Source organism: Mustela erminea, chromosome 16 (genome assembly GCF_009829155.1).
Source record: "Mustela erminea isolate mMusErm1 chromosome 16, mMusErm1.Pri, whole genome shotgun sequence".
NCBI classification, from domain to species: Eukaryota; Metazoa; Chordata; class Mammalia; order Carnivora; family Mustelidae; genus Mustela; species Mustela erminea.
In genome coordinates, this window is record NC_045629.1 from 40,812,198 (window position 1) to 40,831,637 (window position 19,440).

At 38.2% G+C, this 19,440-nt stretch overlaps 1 protein-coding gene and 1 long non-coding RNA gene across 2 annotated transcripts in view; one reads left to right on the plus strand and one right to left on the minus strand.

Annotated features, from left to right (window-relative positions):
* LRRC69 (leucine rich repeat containing 69) overlaps nt 1-19,440 on the plus strand; it is a 119,194-nt gene that overhangs the window by 86,731 nt on the left and 13,023 nt on the right. Inside the window, exons 6-7 of the mRNA XM_032316450.1 lie at nt 8,221-8,322; nt 16,761-16,940. Coding sequence (XP_032172341.1) covers nt 8,221-8,322; nt 16,761-16,940 — 282 coding nt within the window. The remainder of the gene's footprint in view (nt 1-8,220; nt 8,323-16,760; nt 16,941-19,440) is intronic.
* On the minus strand, nt 3,778-18,117 carry LOC116575199. Its single transcript, XR_004279650.1, has 3 exons — nt 17,782-18,117; nt 16,357-16,359; nt 3,778-3,790 (listed from the first exon to the last, which is right to left on the minus strand). It is a non-coding gene; the product is annotated as an uncharacterized LOC116575199 (long non-coding RNA).

The following is a 19,440-nucleotide window of genomic DNA, read 5'->3' on the forward strand; positions in this document are numbered from 1 at the left end:
AACAGGTAGGTTAGGGAAGGCAAGGAGGAAGTAACATGAGCTGAGAGCTGAAGAATAAGTAGGAATCAATTAGGTGAAAGGAAAAGACACATTTCATACAGAGTGAAAAGCATGTGGAAAGGGCTTGGGAAGGAACATGGATGTTTAAGGGAACTGGAAATAATTTAGTGTGGCTGGAGCTCAGAGTCTGGATGGGAGGAGGCCATGGATGAAGAACATAGGGGATGTGGTAAGGATTTTGATCTTTATTTGAAAGGCAATATGAATTTCAAAGGATTTTAAGCAGGAGACATAATCAGGTGACATAATCAGATTTACATTTTGAAAAGATCATTTTGTCTGAAGGGTAAAGGACATGTTGGAGGAGGAGACCAGAGGGAGTGTTGGGTGCACTTTAGGTAGACTCTTGCTGAAGCCAAGTAAAAAATTTTGGTAAATTGGTCTCAGGTGTTAACAGTAGGAGTGGAAAGACTTGAACAGATTTAAGAGTCATTTAAAAGATAAATTTGGAAATGGTGATGGGCTAGTAAGCTTTCTGTGGTCTAGCGTAGAAAATGCTGGAAAAAGACCAACCTTAGGAGAGCAGATCATGAATTCAGTCTTGGACATGGTGAGTTTGACTTGTATTTAAGACACAAAAGTGAAGGTTTTGAGTAAGCAGTTGGCTATTGGGTGTGGGCCAGAGTCATTGGCATAGAGACTTAATTGAAATTGTGTATGTGGGTAAATTGCCTAGGGAAAAGAAAAAGTGAAAAGAGAATGTGGTAGTCTCTGTGGACAACTATTTCATGGTTGGGCAAAGAATGATAGGCCAACAAAGGAAGAGCAGAGTTAATGTTGGCTAGCATGCTGAGTAGAGAAGAAATTCTGGCAACCACTGAGGGCATTTTGGAAGCTGGTGACTTGATTCCTGTCTATTCTGCAGTGTGACTCTGCAAATGGGACTTATTTGCTTGAGTGCAGAAACAGGGAAAACTGATGGCAGGGATGACCCAGGGTTAGGTGTTCTTAAACACAGGGAGTGAAGAGAGAGAGAGAGCTAGAGGATTCAGGTATGTCTATAATTTACCAGACATTTTTTTTTTTAAATATAGGAGAAGCTTTTAAAATTTTAAGTAATTCTGAGAAAAGTATTTCGTGCATACATATTTGTTTCTACTTCAAATATTTATTTTGGGGGAATTCCTTCAAGTAGAATTATCAAAGAGAAAGAATGACTTTCAGGCGTTTTGATGACATTGTAAATTTGTTTATAAGCAGATTGCCCTAGTCTTGTTTATGTTGGACAGGGGGTGTTCTAATGTTTATTTTTATTTAAACATTTTTTTCTTTAGATGTTTCTAAGAAGCTATTTATTTATTTATTTATTTTTATTGAAGTATGATTAACATACAATGTAATCGTAGTTCCCGGTGTACAATGTAATGATTCAGCATTTCTATACATGATTTAGTGCTCATCATCGTAAGTGTACTCTTAATCCCTTTTGTCTATTTCACCCAAGTCCTCACCCATCTCCTTATTTTTATTTTTCTTTTGCATTTTGACAGGCAAAATAAATGTATTCCCCAAATTCTTCATTTTTGTTACTCTCTTTCACTGCTTTGTATCTTTTGAGAAATTTCTTTGGTTAAGGTAATTAGCTCATACATGTGAGAATGCCTTTCCATTGTTTTTGCACATTAATGAAAACTTGTCTGGATTTCGAATCTAAGGGTCATCAGCATTTCCCCTCTCAAATGGTTAAATGTAAGATTCCATTTTATTCTGAATTTTAATGGTGTGGACAAATCTGAGAGCAGAGTGCTAAGAAGCAGGAAGTGCACTTCTGAGGTGAAGAATGTGTGGAAAGAAAGCCAGTATTTCCAGACTGGAGAGAGGAATAGAGAAAGTGAGAGAGTGAGTTCTAGGGGTCAAAGATGGGGTCGAAAATAGTGCAGGATCCAATCATAAGAGTCCTATAGGCCAGTGTGAGGATTTTACATTTCATCTGGAGTGAGATGAGAACCACTGCATGGGTTTGATCAAGAGTAATATGACAAGGGGTTTTAGAGAGGAGAAGGGAGTTGGGGTAAATTGGAAGGGGAGGTGAATCACGAGAGACTATGGACTCTGAAAAACAATCTGAGGGGTTTGAAGTGGCGGGGGGGTGGGAGGTTGGGGTACCAGGTGGTGAGTATTTTAGAGGGCACAGATTGCATGGAGCACTGGGTGTGGTGCAAAAATGATGAATACTGTTTTTTCTGAAAATAAATAAATTGAAAAAAAAAGAGTAATGTGATCTAATTTACGTTGTGAGGAGATCGCACCGTTGAGGATGGAGCACTCAGGGCCTGTGGAAACAAAGGCCTCTTCACCTGCTGGTTCTCGGTGGTTTGAGGACAGAAGTGGGCTCTAAAGCAGGGGTGGGATGGGGATTGTGAGGAGTTAGAAATAAGCCTTTGTAGACCAGCTATTCTTTTTACAGTGATATTTAAATCAAGAATCCTGAAGACGATGCTGGAGCCACTGCCCCGTCAGGTTCAGGCCCAGTGAATTGAAGGCAGGAATGGGTCTGGGCTTGGGGCTTTGGCCACTTCTTCCTGGCCAGATTTGAGGAAGAGGTGTGTACATATTTAGAGCTGAGGAGCTCAGTAATCTCCTTCCCTCTAGTTTTCTCTTGCCCTCCCTTCTTCAACTCCTTTTAAGGGTCTTTTCAAGGGACATGTATCCAGCAGATACTGAAGGATCCTTACTTTAGGTTACTTTATGCCTATTTTCACTCCCACTCATCCAGGGTGTGTGAGAGAAGGGTTCCCAGAATAGAGTTTTTGGCTTTGTCATGTTCAGATGATATCATCAGCCTACTCATTATACAATTCTGATTAGATATGAAGTTTATCATGTATTTTTATAAATTTCTCATTGGTCACAAATCATACTTTTGTCGTTTTAGAATTGTTCATATATTTTTTGAATGCCATAGCTCCACACTTAAAATCTTATCTTCTTTAGCTTATTTAGGAATTCTAATTCTTGGTAACCCATGAGATTTGGGATGGTCTGAAGACCCCATGGTAATTTGCTGTTAGCTTACTTATCAGTTCTGTTTTAGTCAATATGAAATCTCAGCCTCCTTTTTCCTTCTTGCTGAACCAGACCATTCTGGTCTCCCTTATTACCTTAGTCTAAAGCAACAGAAGGACTTATTGAATTTATACATTGTTCCTGAGGCCTGGGGCTTTGGAGAAACTGTTAACAATTGATCACATCTGGAGAAGAAGGTTTTTGAAAAATTTGAGTTCTTAGGGAGAGTCGTGTGTGTCTGGGTTTCGGAGAAGACATTTGTTAACTTACCAGTTATTTACTGGGTATCAGCTGTGTTGTAAGTACTGAATTTAGGGGTTGCATTACATAGGCACTTAAGATGTGGTTCTTAAAGAGACTAAAGCTTGATAGATGAAGATAGGATTTTCGAAAATGTTTGTTTCTAGTATTGAAGGTGGTATGATTTATATTTAAGGCCCAAGGGGTAGACATGGAAACATTTGGCAGAAGCCAAAGAAGCTTAGGTGGGTAATATTTTATCTTCAATATTTTCATCTTGAAGAAGAGGTGATCCAGGAGTGGGATGAGTAGAAGGCACAGCATGAGTAGTAACTGAAAGATAAGACACAGGCCTCTTGTGAGATCCCTGAGTACCTTAGGATGACTGGCATATAAGGGTGAAGGTTGGGCTTACCAGGATATGGGCTTGGAGAAACTGGCCAAGAAAGGCCAATTTTGACATACTAGGGCTTTTGAATTTATTCTGCAGGCAAAAGAGAACATTGAAAAGTATTAAGCAGGATTGTATTATGATCAGAATCTCATTTTAAGAGACTACTTTGGCAGCAGAAGTTTGCATGGACACTAATTCGAGTACTGTTGTAGTAATTCATATAAGGTGAGGGCCTTAATCGAGGCAGAGGGTTAGTGGCTAGGGTTGGAAGGAGGAGGAGAGTCTGCAATGGTAGTGAGGAGGTGGGTGGGAGAGTGGGTGGAAATAAAGGATAGATTCCAGGGGTGTCTGGGTGGCGCAGTCAGTTGAGTGTCCAATTCTGGGTTTTGACTCAGGTCTTGATCTCAGGGTGGTGAGATTTAGCCTCATGTTGGGCTCTGCACTGAACATGGAGTCTGCTTAAGTTTCTCTCTCCCTCTCCCTCTGCACAACTCATGCTCTTTCTCTCTCTTAAATAAATAAGTAAATCTTCAAAAAAAATGATAGATTACAGAAATTTTAAGAAGGTAGAATTGAGGGGCACCTGGGTGGCTCAGTGGTTAAGTGTCTGTCTTTGGCTCAGGTCATGATCCCCCGCATCAGGCTCTCTGCTCCATGGGAGGCCTGCTTCTCCCTCACCCACTCCCCCTGCTGTGTTCCCTCTCTCACTGTGTCTCTCTCTGTCGAATAACTAAATAAAAATCTTTAAAATTTAAAAAAAAAAAAAAAAGAAGGTAGAATTGACAGAACATGGAGGGAGATTTGATGTAGGAAAATGTGGAAGAAACATGAGTTTAGTTTCAAATGTTGCAGTTTATTGATTGTGTGACATCTGGCTGGAGATGTTCCATAGATAGCCAGATATTTGAGAGCATTACCCAGGAAGTTCATTTGTAAAGGTGGTTGGACTTCCACACAAAGATCTTCTAATCCTTGATTTTATTTTATTTTATTTTTTAATATTTTATTTATTTATTTGACAGAGAGAGATCACAAGTAGGCAGAGAGGCAGGTAGAGAGGGGGAAGCTCCCCACTGAGCAGAGAGCCCGATGTGGGGCTCGATCCCAGGACCCTGAGATCATGACGAAAGGCAGAGACTTAACCCACTGAGCCACCCAGGTGCCCCTAGTCCTTGATTTTATTTTTTTTTTTATTTTTTATTTATTTATTTATTTTTTTTTATTTCCAGCATAACAGTATTCATTATTTTTGCACCACACCCCGTGCTCCATGCAATCTGTGCCCTCTATAATACCCACCACCTGGTACCCCAACCTCCCACCCCCCGTCCCTTCAAAACCCTCAGATTGTTTTTCAGAGTCCATAGTCTCTCATGGTTCACCTCCCCTTCCAATTTCCCCCAACTCCCTTCTCTACTCTAAGTCCCCATGTCCTCCATGCTATTTGTTATGCTCCACAAATAAGTGAAACCATATGATAATTGACTCTCTCTGCTTGACTTATTTCACTCAGCATAATCTTGATTTTAATGAGCTTTCCAAGTTTTCACTTCAGCAAACCACCTCCACATTCATGTCTGGATCTTACCATTATTTTCACCTGCTCTAAATTGGAAGAATGAAAGTCTAGTATGGCAGTTTGAGCACTGGTTCCTCCAGGTCCCTATTGGTTTACAGCTGTATCTTTTCTTTTGGGTCACTGACAATGTCATATCCCTTTATTTCTCCATTTAGTTCTGGTCCATTGAAATTTTGTACTATTATTTCTTTTTCTATCTGTCCTAGACCATAAAGCCCAAAGCATTTACTTTTAGTATATACAGTGCACCTATTCCTTTGCTTTCTGACATATCCATTCTGCAGACTCTCCAGGCTGGATCTGGGCTGCTGGGTGCTAAATGGAAGCACACAATGTGTAGACAGGAATCACCACATGTGAGGATTCCAGTAGGTCCTTCAGCACTTCTGTAATATTTTTGCTTGTCCCTGGCCAGGTTTCTCTTCAAAAATCTGTAGCACATTCCAGACTTTCACCACATTCTTCTTGCCTCCTTCCACAGTGACACCTTGCTTCACAACTCAGTTGACAGATGGTCTTACTCTCTATTTTAGAGGCAAAATTGAAGGGATCATGTCTGACTCCCTCAATGATCCAAGCCCACACCTTCAAACATATCCCTGCCTGCATTTATACTTCCTTTCTTCTGGTTACAGAAGAGGAAATAATTCAAAGATGTTAGAAGTCAAAGGTCATTCTGTGTTCACCTGATCATTACTATTTCAATTATTCTTGTATCTCCTTCACATTAATCTCTGTGTTGGCACTTGCCTTCTATGTGCTCAAGTGATCTTCATCTTAAAAAAAAAAATAAAACCCCTCATTTGAACCTTCATTTCCCTACAGCTGAGAATCTCCTCTCCACAGGGAACAGATCAATGAGCATTTATAATTTTTTGCCTCTATATCAAGAGTTTTCCAACTTCAACCTAGTTTTGGGCCTCATAATTCTCTGTGGGGGCTCTCCTGTGCAAGGTAGAATGTTTAGCGGCATCGTTGCTCTTTACTACTTAGAGGCCAGTAATATGCCCCCATTCCAAAGATGTCTAGAAATTTCTATTATGGGGGAGGGGCAAAATTGTTCCAGTTGAGATAAAACTCATAGCTCCTGTTGTTGAGTAGGCAGGTGCAGAGACTCTGAAAAGCTGTAACAACATTTTATTAAATAGAAGACAATGTAGCTTATTATGCTACTGGAGTGGCAACAATGGCCAAAAATATTGTCCTATTAAGAAGGAAGGCTGACCAGAAACCCAGTAGTGCCCAGAGAGAGGGTATGAAAAAATGTTATTCTGGGGAATATTCAGAATGGACGTTGAGAGATTGGTATGACTTCAGGTTACTGAAATGCCTCCTGCAAAACACATGCTAATGAATTTCATTAATTAATGTCCCTTCAGGAGGATAACCTATTTCTGAAATATTTTGTGTAACAAGGTAGCAAACAGAGTGATTCATTGCCATGTATGGTGGAAGTGTAGTGACAGAAATTGAAGGAAGAGAAGCATGACCCCTAAAGAGAAATGTATGCCCTTTGAACCATGCTCAAATTTGAAATGAGGTTCATATGTTAATGATATTTACATATAGCAAGGTATTCAAGTTTGTATCTGTTTTGGAAAAGGGCTATGCATTTTGATATAAATTATGGAGTGTTCTTTAGGACATAAAGGAGAAAAATGATGGTTCTATTAAGCATGGGGAGTGCTTTCTTCATTTCAGCACACCCAGCGCTGACTTGGGGCTACCACTGGATTCAACTCTCTAGGTTGCTTCCTGATGGTAGACAACATAGGAAACTGCCTTAGGAAAGTCAGAATGTCTGCTTTGGGACTAGGAGACAAGGTGGTTCCAATGTGGCCTTGAGTTCTGTATTTTATTTCAAAATGTTGTCTACGTTGTAGAAATTTCCTGAGACTTTTGAGACCTAGTGACATGGTGCCCTCAAAAGATGTTTTAAATCAATTATTTTAATTTGCTGAATTTCAAACCCTAAGCTGAAATCAGGGAAATATCTTTAATTCTCCCGTAAGTGTGAGGATGCCAGCTCATTGTGGCTCATAGAAACCAGTTTTCCACATCTCTTCCCAGCTCTGTGTTTGGTGAATGGAATCAGCCATGGTAGCAGTATTTACACCAATGAATCAAAACATGCTACAATTCAGGGCTTTTAAAATTTTTTATCTCCAGAGAACTGTTTTACCAGCATACCACTGAAGATAGGTCTTCTTTTTTCCATTTCACAGCTGAAACTGAGGCTTGGAAAAGTAATTCTCTAAATGAATTTAACTTTGAAAACACATGATTTCCTGGGGGGCAAGGCACACTATTAATATGAGAGAATCCCTTATTTTTCTCCTAATAATGGTAGACTCAAATGGCAGACAATTGAATTTAAGTTTTCTTCATAGAAGATTAAATATCCTTGTGAAATATGTTCTCCTTTTTTATTTTCACTGTGCACAATAGGTTATAATGAGAACATTTTGATTTTCCTCTGTTTCTCTTACCTTTCTCACTGAATATAAATGGATCTTGGTTCACAGCCTTTGAGACCTGAGTATTGGTGTATATTAGAATGTTATTTTTCATTATACTTGGTTTTCTAACAAATACATTATTTGCAATATATTCTCAGCATTTTTATTGGGAATAATCAAATAATTGATTAATAATTATTAATAATATTATTAATTATAATTATTAATAATTAATAATTGATTAATTAACTGATCTCTCTTCTATTACTAATCAATCCTATTATCCTGAACAAGTTTTCACAATTGTCTAGTATAGAGGATGCCACCAGGGACCTGTAAGGTCATTGCATTGCCATTCATGCCAGCATGAAGGCTCTTAAAATACTGACATGGAATAGAAGTTCTAAATAAAGTAAGATGTAGCCTGAAAAGTAAAGTTTGTTATTTTATCAGGCAATGAAGTTTTTATTTTGTTTCAAAAGTTTCAGAACCTGAAGCTAAAGGAATTCTACTGTGAAGGAAATCCATTGTTCCTGAGGCAGCCAGTTAATGCTGTACAACAGGAAGACGCCTGGAGTCTACAGGTGAAGCCTTCTATCATTTACACAGGTCTTCAAGCCAAAGCCCTGATTTAAATTTTAAAGAGTTTTCTTTAAAGCAGTTTTGCAAGCCAGCCAATGATTGTTGCAACCTTAGTCCATTGGCACTGTGGATCCTAGAAATAACTTCTTTGACTGGCTTACACAATCCAATGTAATCCTAATTTCCAGAATGACCAGATTTAGAGAAATGGAAACATTTTGTTGGATGAAAAGAAAAGAGGAATTTGTTTTCACTTTAACCTTCCAAGTATTTTTTCAGTATTGTCTAAGAATATGTTTAATTTGTTCTTACCAGGATCTTTGCCTCTTCCATCCTATTTTCACTTGTCCCTATTTCTAGTGGCTGAATGAATCTGATTCAGAAATCATGTTAATGTTAGTCAGACAAATTGATGATATTAAAAGATGGAATAGAAAAGCATATTAGAGGATTCTATGTGGTTTTTTGGTGATAGATGAATTAAAGATTGTAGATCTTCCCACATTTGAGTATGTGTCTCCATCCTGACTTTGGACTTCTCAGGTTCTAAGTGCTTAACAGGAATGAACTTATTTAGTTCTGTAATAATCTTAAAAAAGTAGCACCATTATTATTCCCCTTCTACATTAAATGAGACCCAGATAGGTTAAATAACTTGTCCAATTTCACAGAGCTAGCTGGTGTTGGGACGATGATGCCCACCTAAGCAGCTGGGCTTCAGATTCCATTCTCAGAAAGGTTCATGGTCTCAGAAAGATGCTGCTGGAAGGTGAGGGAAAAGGGGGTAGAGTTAGTCCCTTCCTGGAAGAGGTTCTGATTTGTCGAGGGGACTGAATGAGCAGTTAACCCAACGTGGCAGTGGTCTCATTGGGAGCCTTTGTAGTCAAGAATGTTGCCCTGTGGCTGGGATGAAGACACAGAGTGAGAGAGCAGTATTTCTTTTCTCTTTTTTTATGCCAGGAGCACAAGCATTTATATACACACACACACACACACACACACACACACACGCACACACACAGTTGACCCCTAAACAACACAGGGACTAGGAGCATCAGCCCCATGCAGTTGAAAATCCATGAGTAACTTTTGACTCCACCAAAACTTAAATACTAATAGCCTACTGTTGCTGGAAGCCTTGCCAGTAACATAAATAGTTTATGAACATATTAACATATAAGAAATAAGAGTTAATATACATATGTATTATATACTGTAGTCCTACAATAAAGTAAGCTAGAGAAAAGAAAATGTTAAAATCATAAAGAAGAGAAAATATTGTATTACACCGTATTGAAAAATTCATTAACTTTGAAAACCAGAGGGGCTTAACATTGTGAGCTTTTACCATTTTTGTTTTGTTTTGTTTTGGCACATTGCGAGTTTTTATAATCAGTGGGGCTTAACACCTGGAACTTTAAAAGTCAGCGCCTTAGCTCTGGGAGAGCCAAAGGGCGATAAAAAACTGAGTCCCCTCCCTTGAAGAGACAGAGGAGAAGAGAGTTGGGGGAAATTGGAGTGGGAGACAAGCCATGAGAGACTATGGACTCTGAAAAACAACCTGAGGGTTTTGGAGGGGCGGGGTGTGGGAGGTTGGGGGAGCCTGGTGGTGTGTATTAGGGAGGGCACGGATTGCATGGAGCACTGGGTGTGGTGCATAAACGATGAATTCTGGTACACTGAAAAGAAATTAAAAAAAAAAAAAAAGAGAGAGATAGAGAGAGAGACAGCCTAACAAACAGCCCCAGTGATAGAGCATAGAAGCAGCAGTTTGAGCAACACTTGGGGTATGGGAGAGATATTTATGTATTATCTCAGAGCTTGTGCAGGAGGGGCAGGGATCTTTGGGAGACTTCTCTGAAAACAAGAGCTGGAAGGCCCACACCCCCGGCCTAGATACACAAACACATGCAGGAACCAGCAGAGTGTGAATACTCCACAGAGCTCGCTAACAGTGTACCCCACACCCACCTCTTCTGCAGACTCATTCCCTCCAACCCTGGCTTCCCCAGGAGTTTTCCAGATCGGCACAGGTCTCCTCCCACAGCAGACCTGTACAAAGCTTGCTGACACTATGTGCCCTGCCCTTGCATTCTCCTGTTGAGCAGAACCCTCTAACCTGCCCCCCACAAGAGTCCAAATCTATGCCACAAGCGTGGCATTGTGTAAGCAGTCCCAGTAGGGGCCAGCACCATTCCAACATGGCTCCTGTCCTGGCGAGAGTTGAAGATAACCACACATACCAGTTAAATTGCAGCCCCAGCAGTAGGCTGAGGGCAAACATCTGGTCTAACTACACACTTTACCCATCGGTGAAAGTCCCCCCGCCCCCGCCTTGGTATAACACCAGGAGAGTGCCTTGCAGTTTGGTGCTACTGCAGCTCTGACAAATGCCTGGTCTGACCCCACTCAAGCTCAGGGCAGCCCCACATTTGCCCATTAACAACAGAGGGACCAAACTTGCCAACAACAGGGAAAGTGAGCCATTGCTGACAACTGGCCTGAAACAAATACAGCTCAGCCACAGCAGTGGGGCACACACAACTCACATAGGAGACACTCCTGAAACTCTAGATTCTGATGACAAGGGGACATTTTACTACAGGATACCACAGGACCTCTCCTTCATAAGGCCACTACCTGCAAGAGCAGGAGACCATAAAAAACTACTATAACTGATAAATGAATTTAATAAGCTCATAGGATACAAAATCAATATATAGAAATCTGTTGCATTTCTGTACACTAATAACAAAAGAGCAGGAAGGGAAATTAAGTAATGGGATTTATTTTATTGCACCCCAAATAATAAAATATCCAGGATTGAACTTAACCAAAAAGGTGAAGACCTGAACTCTGAAAACTTTAGAATATCAATGAGATAAATTGAAGATGACACAAACCAATGGAAAGAGAATCCATACTCATGGATTGGGAGAATAAATATTGTTTAAATGGCCTTACCACCAAAAACATTCTACAGATTTAAAGCAATCCCTATCAAAATATCAATAGTGTCTTTCATAGAACTAGAACAAATGATCCTAAAATTTGTATGAAACCACAAAAGGCCCCAAACAGCCAAAGAAATTTTTTAAAGGATTTAAAAAAATTTTACAGAGTGAGAGAGAGCCCAAGCAGGGGGAGTGGCAGGCAGAGGGGGAAGAAGTCTCTCCTCTGGGCAAAAAGTCTGATATGGGACTTGAATACAGGACCCTGGCATCATGACTTGAGCTGAAGGCAGATGCTTAACCAACTGAGCCAGCCACATTGCCAAAGCAATTTTAAAAAAGAACAAAACTGGAGGAATCACAATTCCAGATCTCAAGGTATACTACAAAGCAGTAGTAATCAAAACAGTATGGTACTGGCACAAAAATAGACACATAGATCACTAGAATGGAATAGAGATCCCAGATATAAATATAAACCCAAGCTTCTATGGTCAATCTGCAACAAAAGAGGCAAGAATATAATGGGGAAAAGACCATCTTTTTAAAAAATGGTGTTGGGAAAACTGGATAGCCACATGCACAATATTGAAACTGGACCACTTTCTTATGCCATACAAAAATAAACTGAAAATAGATGAAAGACCTAAATGTGAGACAGTAGTCATAAAAATCATAGAGGAGAGCACAGGCAGTAATTTCTTTGACATTTTTTCTAGATATGTCTCTAAGGCAAAGGAAACAAAAGCAAAAATAAACTATTGGGACTACACCAAAATAAAAGGCTTCTGCACAGTAAAAGAAACAATCAGTGAAACAAAAATAAGGGTTTAATATCCAAAAAATATAAATAACTTATACAACTCAACACCAAAAGAACAAATACTCTAGTTAAAAATGGGCAGAAGATATGAACAGACATTTTTCTGAAGAAGACACACAGATGGCCAAGAGACAAAGTTGCTTAACATCACTCATCAACAGGGAATTATAAACCAAAACCACAATGAGATATTCTCTCACTCTGTCAGAATGTCTAAAATAAGAAATGCAAGAAGCAACAAGTGCTGGCGAGGATGTGGAGAAAAAGTGACATTACTGATATAAACTATTAAAAATTTTTTTTTAATGATTCTTTGAAGTAATCTCTATACCCATCATAGGGCTCAAACTCCGAACCTTGAGATCAGGAGTCACATGTTCCACCAACTAGGCCAGCCAGGCACCCCTGATTTAAAGTACTTGATCTGTCAAAGAATTGTAGAGCTTTGATTTAGGCTATGTCTTGGTTAAGATTTTTAAGAACTTCTGGGATGCCTGGGTGGCTCAGTTAGTTTGTTAAGTGGCTGCCTTTGGCTCAGGTCATGATCCCAGCGTCCTGGGATGGAGTCCCTCATCAGGCTCCTTGCTCAGCAGGGAGCCTGCTTCTCCCTCTGCCTCTGCTGCCTCTCTGCCTGCCTGTGCTCTCTCTCTCTCTCTCTGACAAATAAATAAATAAATAAAATCTTAAAAAAAAAGATTTTTAAAAACTTTTCTTCACCTCAAAGATTTATGAACTAAAATTTAATGTTTATCACTAGATTATAACAAAATATTAACCAAAGCATACTGCACCAGTAAATGTTGGACTGAAAGTTTTATCTGTGTTATCTAATTTAATTCTCTGAATTCTGTGCGATAGTATTAGAAAAAAAAAAAACCCTATTTTACAGGTGTGGTATCCAAGATTAGAGAAGTTAATAAGGACTTTGCCAGATAGTATCACCCTGCTGAAAATTTGTAGAGCCAGGATTTCTACTGGCTCTACTATTTATCTGTCTGTCTCTAAGAATCTTTCCTCTTGATGATGTTTTAATGCCTGTCATACACACAGTAACATTTGGTCATATAACAGTTTCAAAGTTCATCATTCCTTCTAAGACTTTATAACTGTTGTTACATTTTATAATTTTAATATTTTTAAAAATATTTTTATTTTTTAATTTTTTATAAACATATATTTTTATCCCCAGGGGTACAGGTCTGTGAATCGCCAGGTTACACACTTCACAGCACTCACCATAGCACAGACCCTCCCCAATGTCCATAACCCCACCACCCTTCTCCCAACCCCCCTCCCTCCAGCAGCCCTCAGTCTGTTTTTTGAGATTAAGGGTCACTTATGGTTTGTCTCCCTCCCAATGCCATCTTGTTTCATTTATTCTTCTCCTACCCCCTTAACCCCCCATGTTGCATCACCACTTCCTCATATCAGGGAGATCATATGATAGTTGTATTTCTTTGACTTATTTCGCTAAGCATGATACCCTCTAGTTCCATCCACGTCATTGCAAATAGCAAGATTTCAATTCTTTTGATGGCTGCATAGTATTCCATTGTGTATATATACCACATCTTCTTTATCCATTCATCTGTTGATGAATACCAATTTTTAAAAAGATTTATTTGTTTGTTTGTTTAGAGAGCAGATGTGGCCGATGTGAGTGGCAGGAGGGGCAGAGGGAGAGAATCCTCGAGCTGATTCCCCACAGAGATTGGAGCCTGAGCAGGTTTCAGTCTCGTGACCCAGGAGGTCATGACCTGAGCTGAAACCAAGAGTATAATTTTAATATTTATAAAAATATAATTTGTGTATGGATAATTTTAAAATTCAAATTAAATAATCATATGTAAGGAAAAATAAAAACATCCAGCTGAAACTGATTTTAATATATGATGGTTTAAGCATAGGAATCATCTCTGATGTACATATAGTTAGATAAAAAAATATTCTAACATAATAGCACATAAGTTATTCAAAAGGAACAATTTATTTGTTCATAAAAGATTTCTTGACTTTTAATAACACTAGAATTAGGCCATAATTAAGCTGTATGTTCTCAAAAACTGCATTGCCTGTATCTTTTTTTTTTAAGATTTTATTTATTTATTTGACAGACAGAGATCACAAGTAGGCAGTGAGGCAGGCAGAGAGAGAGGAGGAAGCAGGCTCCCTGCTGAGCAGAGAGCCTGATGTGCGACTTGATCCCAGGAACCTGAGATCATGACCTGAGCTGAAGGCAGAGGCTTTAACCCACTGAGCCACCCAGGCACCCTGCATTGCCTGTACCTTTAAAAGGTGTCCTAAAAGTTACTATTGGTCATGCCAATAATATCTTACTTTATATATGCTAGCAGTTCCAAGTCATAACCTTATGTTTCAGTGGTATGTGTTATTCTTCCAAAGTAACATATTGGCAGCAAGTAGGAGAAGAACATAATTAATGGGTAATATAAGAGTTGTCAAGAGACATATCAAGTGCAACAAACATGTTTGGTTCCAGAAACTGTAAATTGAAAAAGTGAACTGTATGAGTTGTGACCTATTTATAGGTCCCATGTATTTCAGCAAATTTTCCTACCATCTGCTGCTTGGGAAGTGAATCCTTGTTTATTCGTTTTCTGCTTTATTGTGAGACCTAGCCATTGAGATTTGATAGCTAAACATTGACCTCTAAAATTAGTATATCATTCCGAATCAGAAACTCTTCTCTGTGTAAGTAGTTAAAGAAGAGGATTTGATAATGGGCATATAATTTAGGAGTCCTGGTAATTTTCGTATGAAAGAGTAATTATTCCAGAAAGGATGACCTTATCATGTAACAATCCAGGAAAAAGAGCTGAAGTAGGGAGGAGGTTGTGCTGTTGAGGATCAGACATTTAAGGAGCCCAATCTTATGGCTGTTTGCTGTACGAAGGCTGCTTTCTCAGAAGTTGGTAAATGGAAGGGTTAGAGTAATAAGGAGTAATAAGAAGAGTAATAAGAAGACAACAATCTATAGAACTTTGTTCTTATTTTTTTAAGATTTTAATTGGGGCAAATGAGTGAAGATTATGTATGTACATACGTGTGTGTGTGTGTGTATGTATGTATGTATGTAGGTATGCATGTATTCCCAAAGATTCTTGTTAGGACCCTATTCCGAAAGAGCCTGATGTAGGCTATCTTAATGCCAGAGGGAAATCTTTCACTTTGGCCAAAAAAACCCAAAAAACCAAAAAACCCAAAAAACAAAAAACAAAAGCAACAACAACAAAAAACACCCATTCCCATAAACTGTTACAACTGATGCAATGTTTGTGTAACATTCATACAGGACTTCATGCTACCGGCACAAACAATGAGGTTCCTTTAGCAGAGTAAATTAAATGTTTATTTTGTTTGCTTCATCAGTGAAGATTTAATTTTATGTATTATATACTATTTTACTTTAGGGTGATGATATTGTTGGTGGTCATGGCAAAAGCCAGCTTATATATTCTCACCACCCTTTTTGTTATTTAATATTTTAAGTCATTACCTGAAGTGAAGTTTCTGGACATGACTGGGTAGATAGATTTAATACAGATTGAATTCAGAGATTTGGGCAATAGGAATCAGTGCTCTTTACCAATATGACTGTATTCAGGTACTCACTGCAGTAGGTAACTTAGACTAGTGCATCTCAAAGCTCAACAGGCACACTGATTACCCAGAGAACCTTTTTAAATGGCAGATTCTGGTTCAGTAGGTCTGAAGTGCAGCTGAAAGTCTGCATTTCTTTCTCCTCCTCCTCCTCTTCCTTCTTCTTTTAAGATTTGCTTATTTATTTATTTGTGGGAGAGAGACAGCAGGGGCAGGAGCGGAGGGAGAAGGAGGAGAAAAGCAGACTCCCCGCTGAGCACGGAACCTGGTGCAGAGCTCAAGCGCAGGACTCTGAGATCCTGAGCTAAGCCAAAATCAGGCACTGGAAGCTTAACCAACCGAGCCACCCAGGTGCCCCAGGAAGTCTGCATTTCTAATAGGTTTTGAGGTGATACAGGTTCTATTGGCCCATGAGTCACAGTTTAAGTAATAAGGATTTAGATGTTAGTTAATATCACAGACTCAAATTTTTAGTCCAGTCTGAATATTTGTACAATCCGTGTTTTATTATTTTTTTTCTTTTTTTTTTTTGCTTATTATAATGAGAGGTATAACATTGAACCTAAACTTTAATGATGTAAATTTTTAATAATTTGGTTTTCTGAATGTAAGAGATGTACAAATATTGAAATGGAAGTAACTTTCTTTTCTTTTCTTTTCTTTTTTTAAGATTTTATTTATTTATTTGACAGACAGAGATCACAAGTAGGCAGAGAGGGGCAGGCAGAGAGTGAGGAGGAAGCAGGCTCCCTGCGGAGCAGAGAGCCTGATGTGGACTCGATCCCAAGACCCTGAGATCATGACCTGAGCCAAAGGCAGAGTCTTTAACCCACTGAACAACCCAGGCGCCCCAAACTGCTTTTCTTATATTATTGAAAATGAGTTTATAATATATAGCAATATAATTTATTATATATGTATTCTGGAAAGTTAACAGAAACTATGAGAAATAGGCCAAAAAAAGTAAATTAGTGAAATGAGAATAGTTGTAATATAAAATAGTTATCTTAAAAATAATCTGAGGAACTGTATTTTTTTAATCTAGGAAATAACATCAAGATTTATAATGAATGAGCTAGCAGGAAAGAATCCTTTCATAATGCACGTCATAGAACAGCACCCACAGGTCAGGAACATAATCTCTCAGAGAAGAAAATGTGCAATATGTGGAAATTACTTTTTAACAATATGGCTGGAATGTGTTGAATTTGTTCCTCCACCAAAGGTAAATGGTGCTTTTTGTGTGAATAGAGCCTAAGACCTTCTCTTATTCTTTGTCCTTACCCAAGTCAACCAATACTAACTAGATTTTTATCTAAGAATTTACTTCTGTGATATTATAATGTTTTTTATTAAGCTTTATTGATACATTGACACGTAACATTGTGTAAGTTTAAGGTTTATGTAAGTCCTGTTGCTTTGGTACATTCATAAATTTGCAAAATGATTACCACCATAGTTATTTCTTTTTTGTGATAAGAACACCTCTAATCTACTAAACTGGCAACATTCAAGTATATGAAACAGTATTATTAACTGTACTTACCAGACTGTGCACTAGATCCCTAGACTTGTTAGTCTTGTAACTTGAAGTTTGTACCCTTTGACCAATATCTCCCCATTTCTCCCACTCCAACCAACCACCACTTTACTACTTTACTGTATCTCTGAGTTTGTCGTTTTTAGATATTATAAGTTGTATTTTAAGTGTTATTATAAAGTATTTTTCTCTCTGACTTACTTCATTTAGCATAATGCCCTCAAGATCCATCCAATTTGTAGCAAATAGAAGGATTTCCTTTCTCATGGCTGAATAATATTCCTGTGTGTGTGTGTGTGTGTGTGTGTGTATCTCACATCTTTTTTTATCCATTCATCCATTGACAGATATTTAGACTGTTTCCATGTCTTGACTACTCACTGTCATGAGTGGTGCTGCAATGAATATGAGAGTACAGATACCTTTATGAGAGAATTAATTTCAATTTCTTTAGATATATACTCAGAAGTGGGATTGCTAGATTATATGGTAGTTTTATTTTTAATTTTTTGAAGAACATGCATACATGATTAGTGTAAGATAGGGGTCCTATTTCATTCTTCTACATGTAATTATCCAGTTTTTCCAGTAGTATTGTAGAACTATCTCTTCTCCTTTGAGTATTCTTGCTTGCTTTCCAACATTAGTTGACCATATATGTGAGGGTTTGTTTCTAAGATCTAGATTTTGTTCCATTGGCCTAAGTGTCTGTTTTTATTCTGCTAAGGTACTGTTTTGATTACTATAGGCTTTATAATACAGTTTGAAATCAGAAAGTGTGATGTATCCAGCTTTGTTCTATTTTTGGGAAGGGGGATTCCTTTGGCCATTATGGATCTTTTGTGGCTTCATCCAAATTTTAGGATTGTTATTTTTTTATTTCTGTGAAAAATGTCATTGGAATTTTGATAGGGATTGAATTAAATTTATAGATGGTTTTGGGTAATATGGATATTTTGACAACATTAATTCTTCTGATCAGTGAACATAGGATATCTTCCCATTTGTTCGTACCTTCAGTTTCTTTCATCAAAGTCTTGTATTTTTCAGTGTAGAGTACTTTCACCTTATTGGCTACATGTAGTCCCAGGAACTTTATTGTTTTTGATGTGCTGGTGAATGGAATTGCTTACTTTATTTCTTTTTTGGATGTTTTATTGTTGGTGTACAGAAACACGACTTTTTTTTTGTATGTTGACTTACTGAATTTATTAATTAGTGTTAGCAGGTTTTTGGAGGAGTCTTTAGGATTTCCTCTACATAATATCATAGCATCTGCAAACAAGGACAGTTATCCTGCTTTCTTTTCTATTAGGGCACCTTTTATTTCATTTTATAGCCTGACTGTGCTGGCCAGGATTTTCAGTACTCTGTTGAACAGGAGTGAGACTATAGAGAGCTAAGCACAGAGCTTGGTACATATTTTATTTCTGAGAATGGCTGATGAATCACAAGATCTGGATTTGAAAATCCAGTTCTTCTGTTCTATTAGGTTATTAATATATCTAATGTAACTTAGAGAAAAACCTGGCAGAACTGCTGCCAGTGAGGGCTAATGTCAAGGTAAAATAATGGCTGAAGAGAAATTTGAAAGTGAAAACCAGCTGGACATGAAATACCAAGAGAAGAGAGAACTCATCAGTGGAAAATTGAAAATAAAAATGTAAGTTGGTTCTCAAGATGGGAGTAAATCTGTAGTCCTTATTGCTTATGTAACCTATCTGTGAATTGTTCACATTACCATCTGGAATTGATAGTTACATTCAAGAGACATTTAATGAGTATAATGTATGCCATATTACTTGGTAAAAGTTGTCCAAAAACTCTGCTTTTCACTGGTCATGACATGAACACCTTGCAGAAGTTGCCATTTTTCTTTTTTTCCCCCAATGAACATCTTTCAGTCTTTCTTGGGGAAAATGTTCTTTCTGTAATAGATTTTTTTTTTCCTTAAAATCATCTGATGAGCTGCTAGTCTCATTTCAAGTAGAGAAGTCACACCTAATGATAGAAACTGCCCCCAACATTTATTTGGTACTGTACCTCATATCATATTAAGCATGGTATACCTCAATTAACGTACAGAGTAATCTCATGACACCAGTGTTAATTAAATCCAAGTTGCAGAGGAGCAAAGTACTTTGGCTCAGTTCACAAAGCTGCTGAGTAGGGTTTCTGTGGAGGG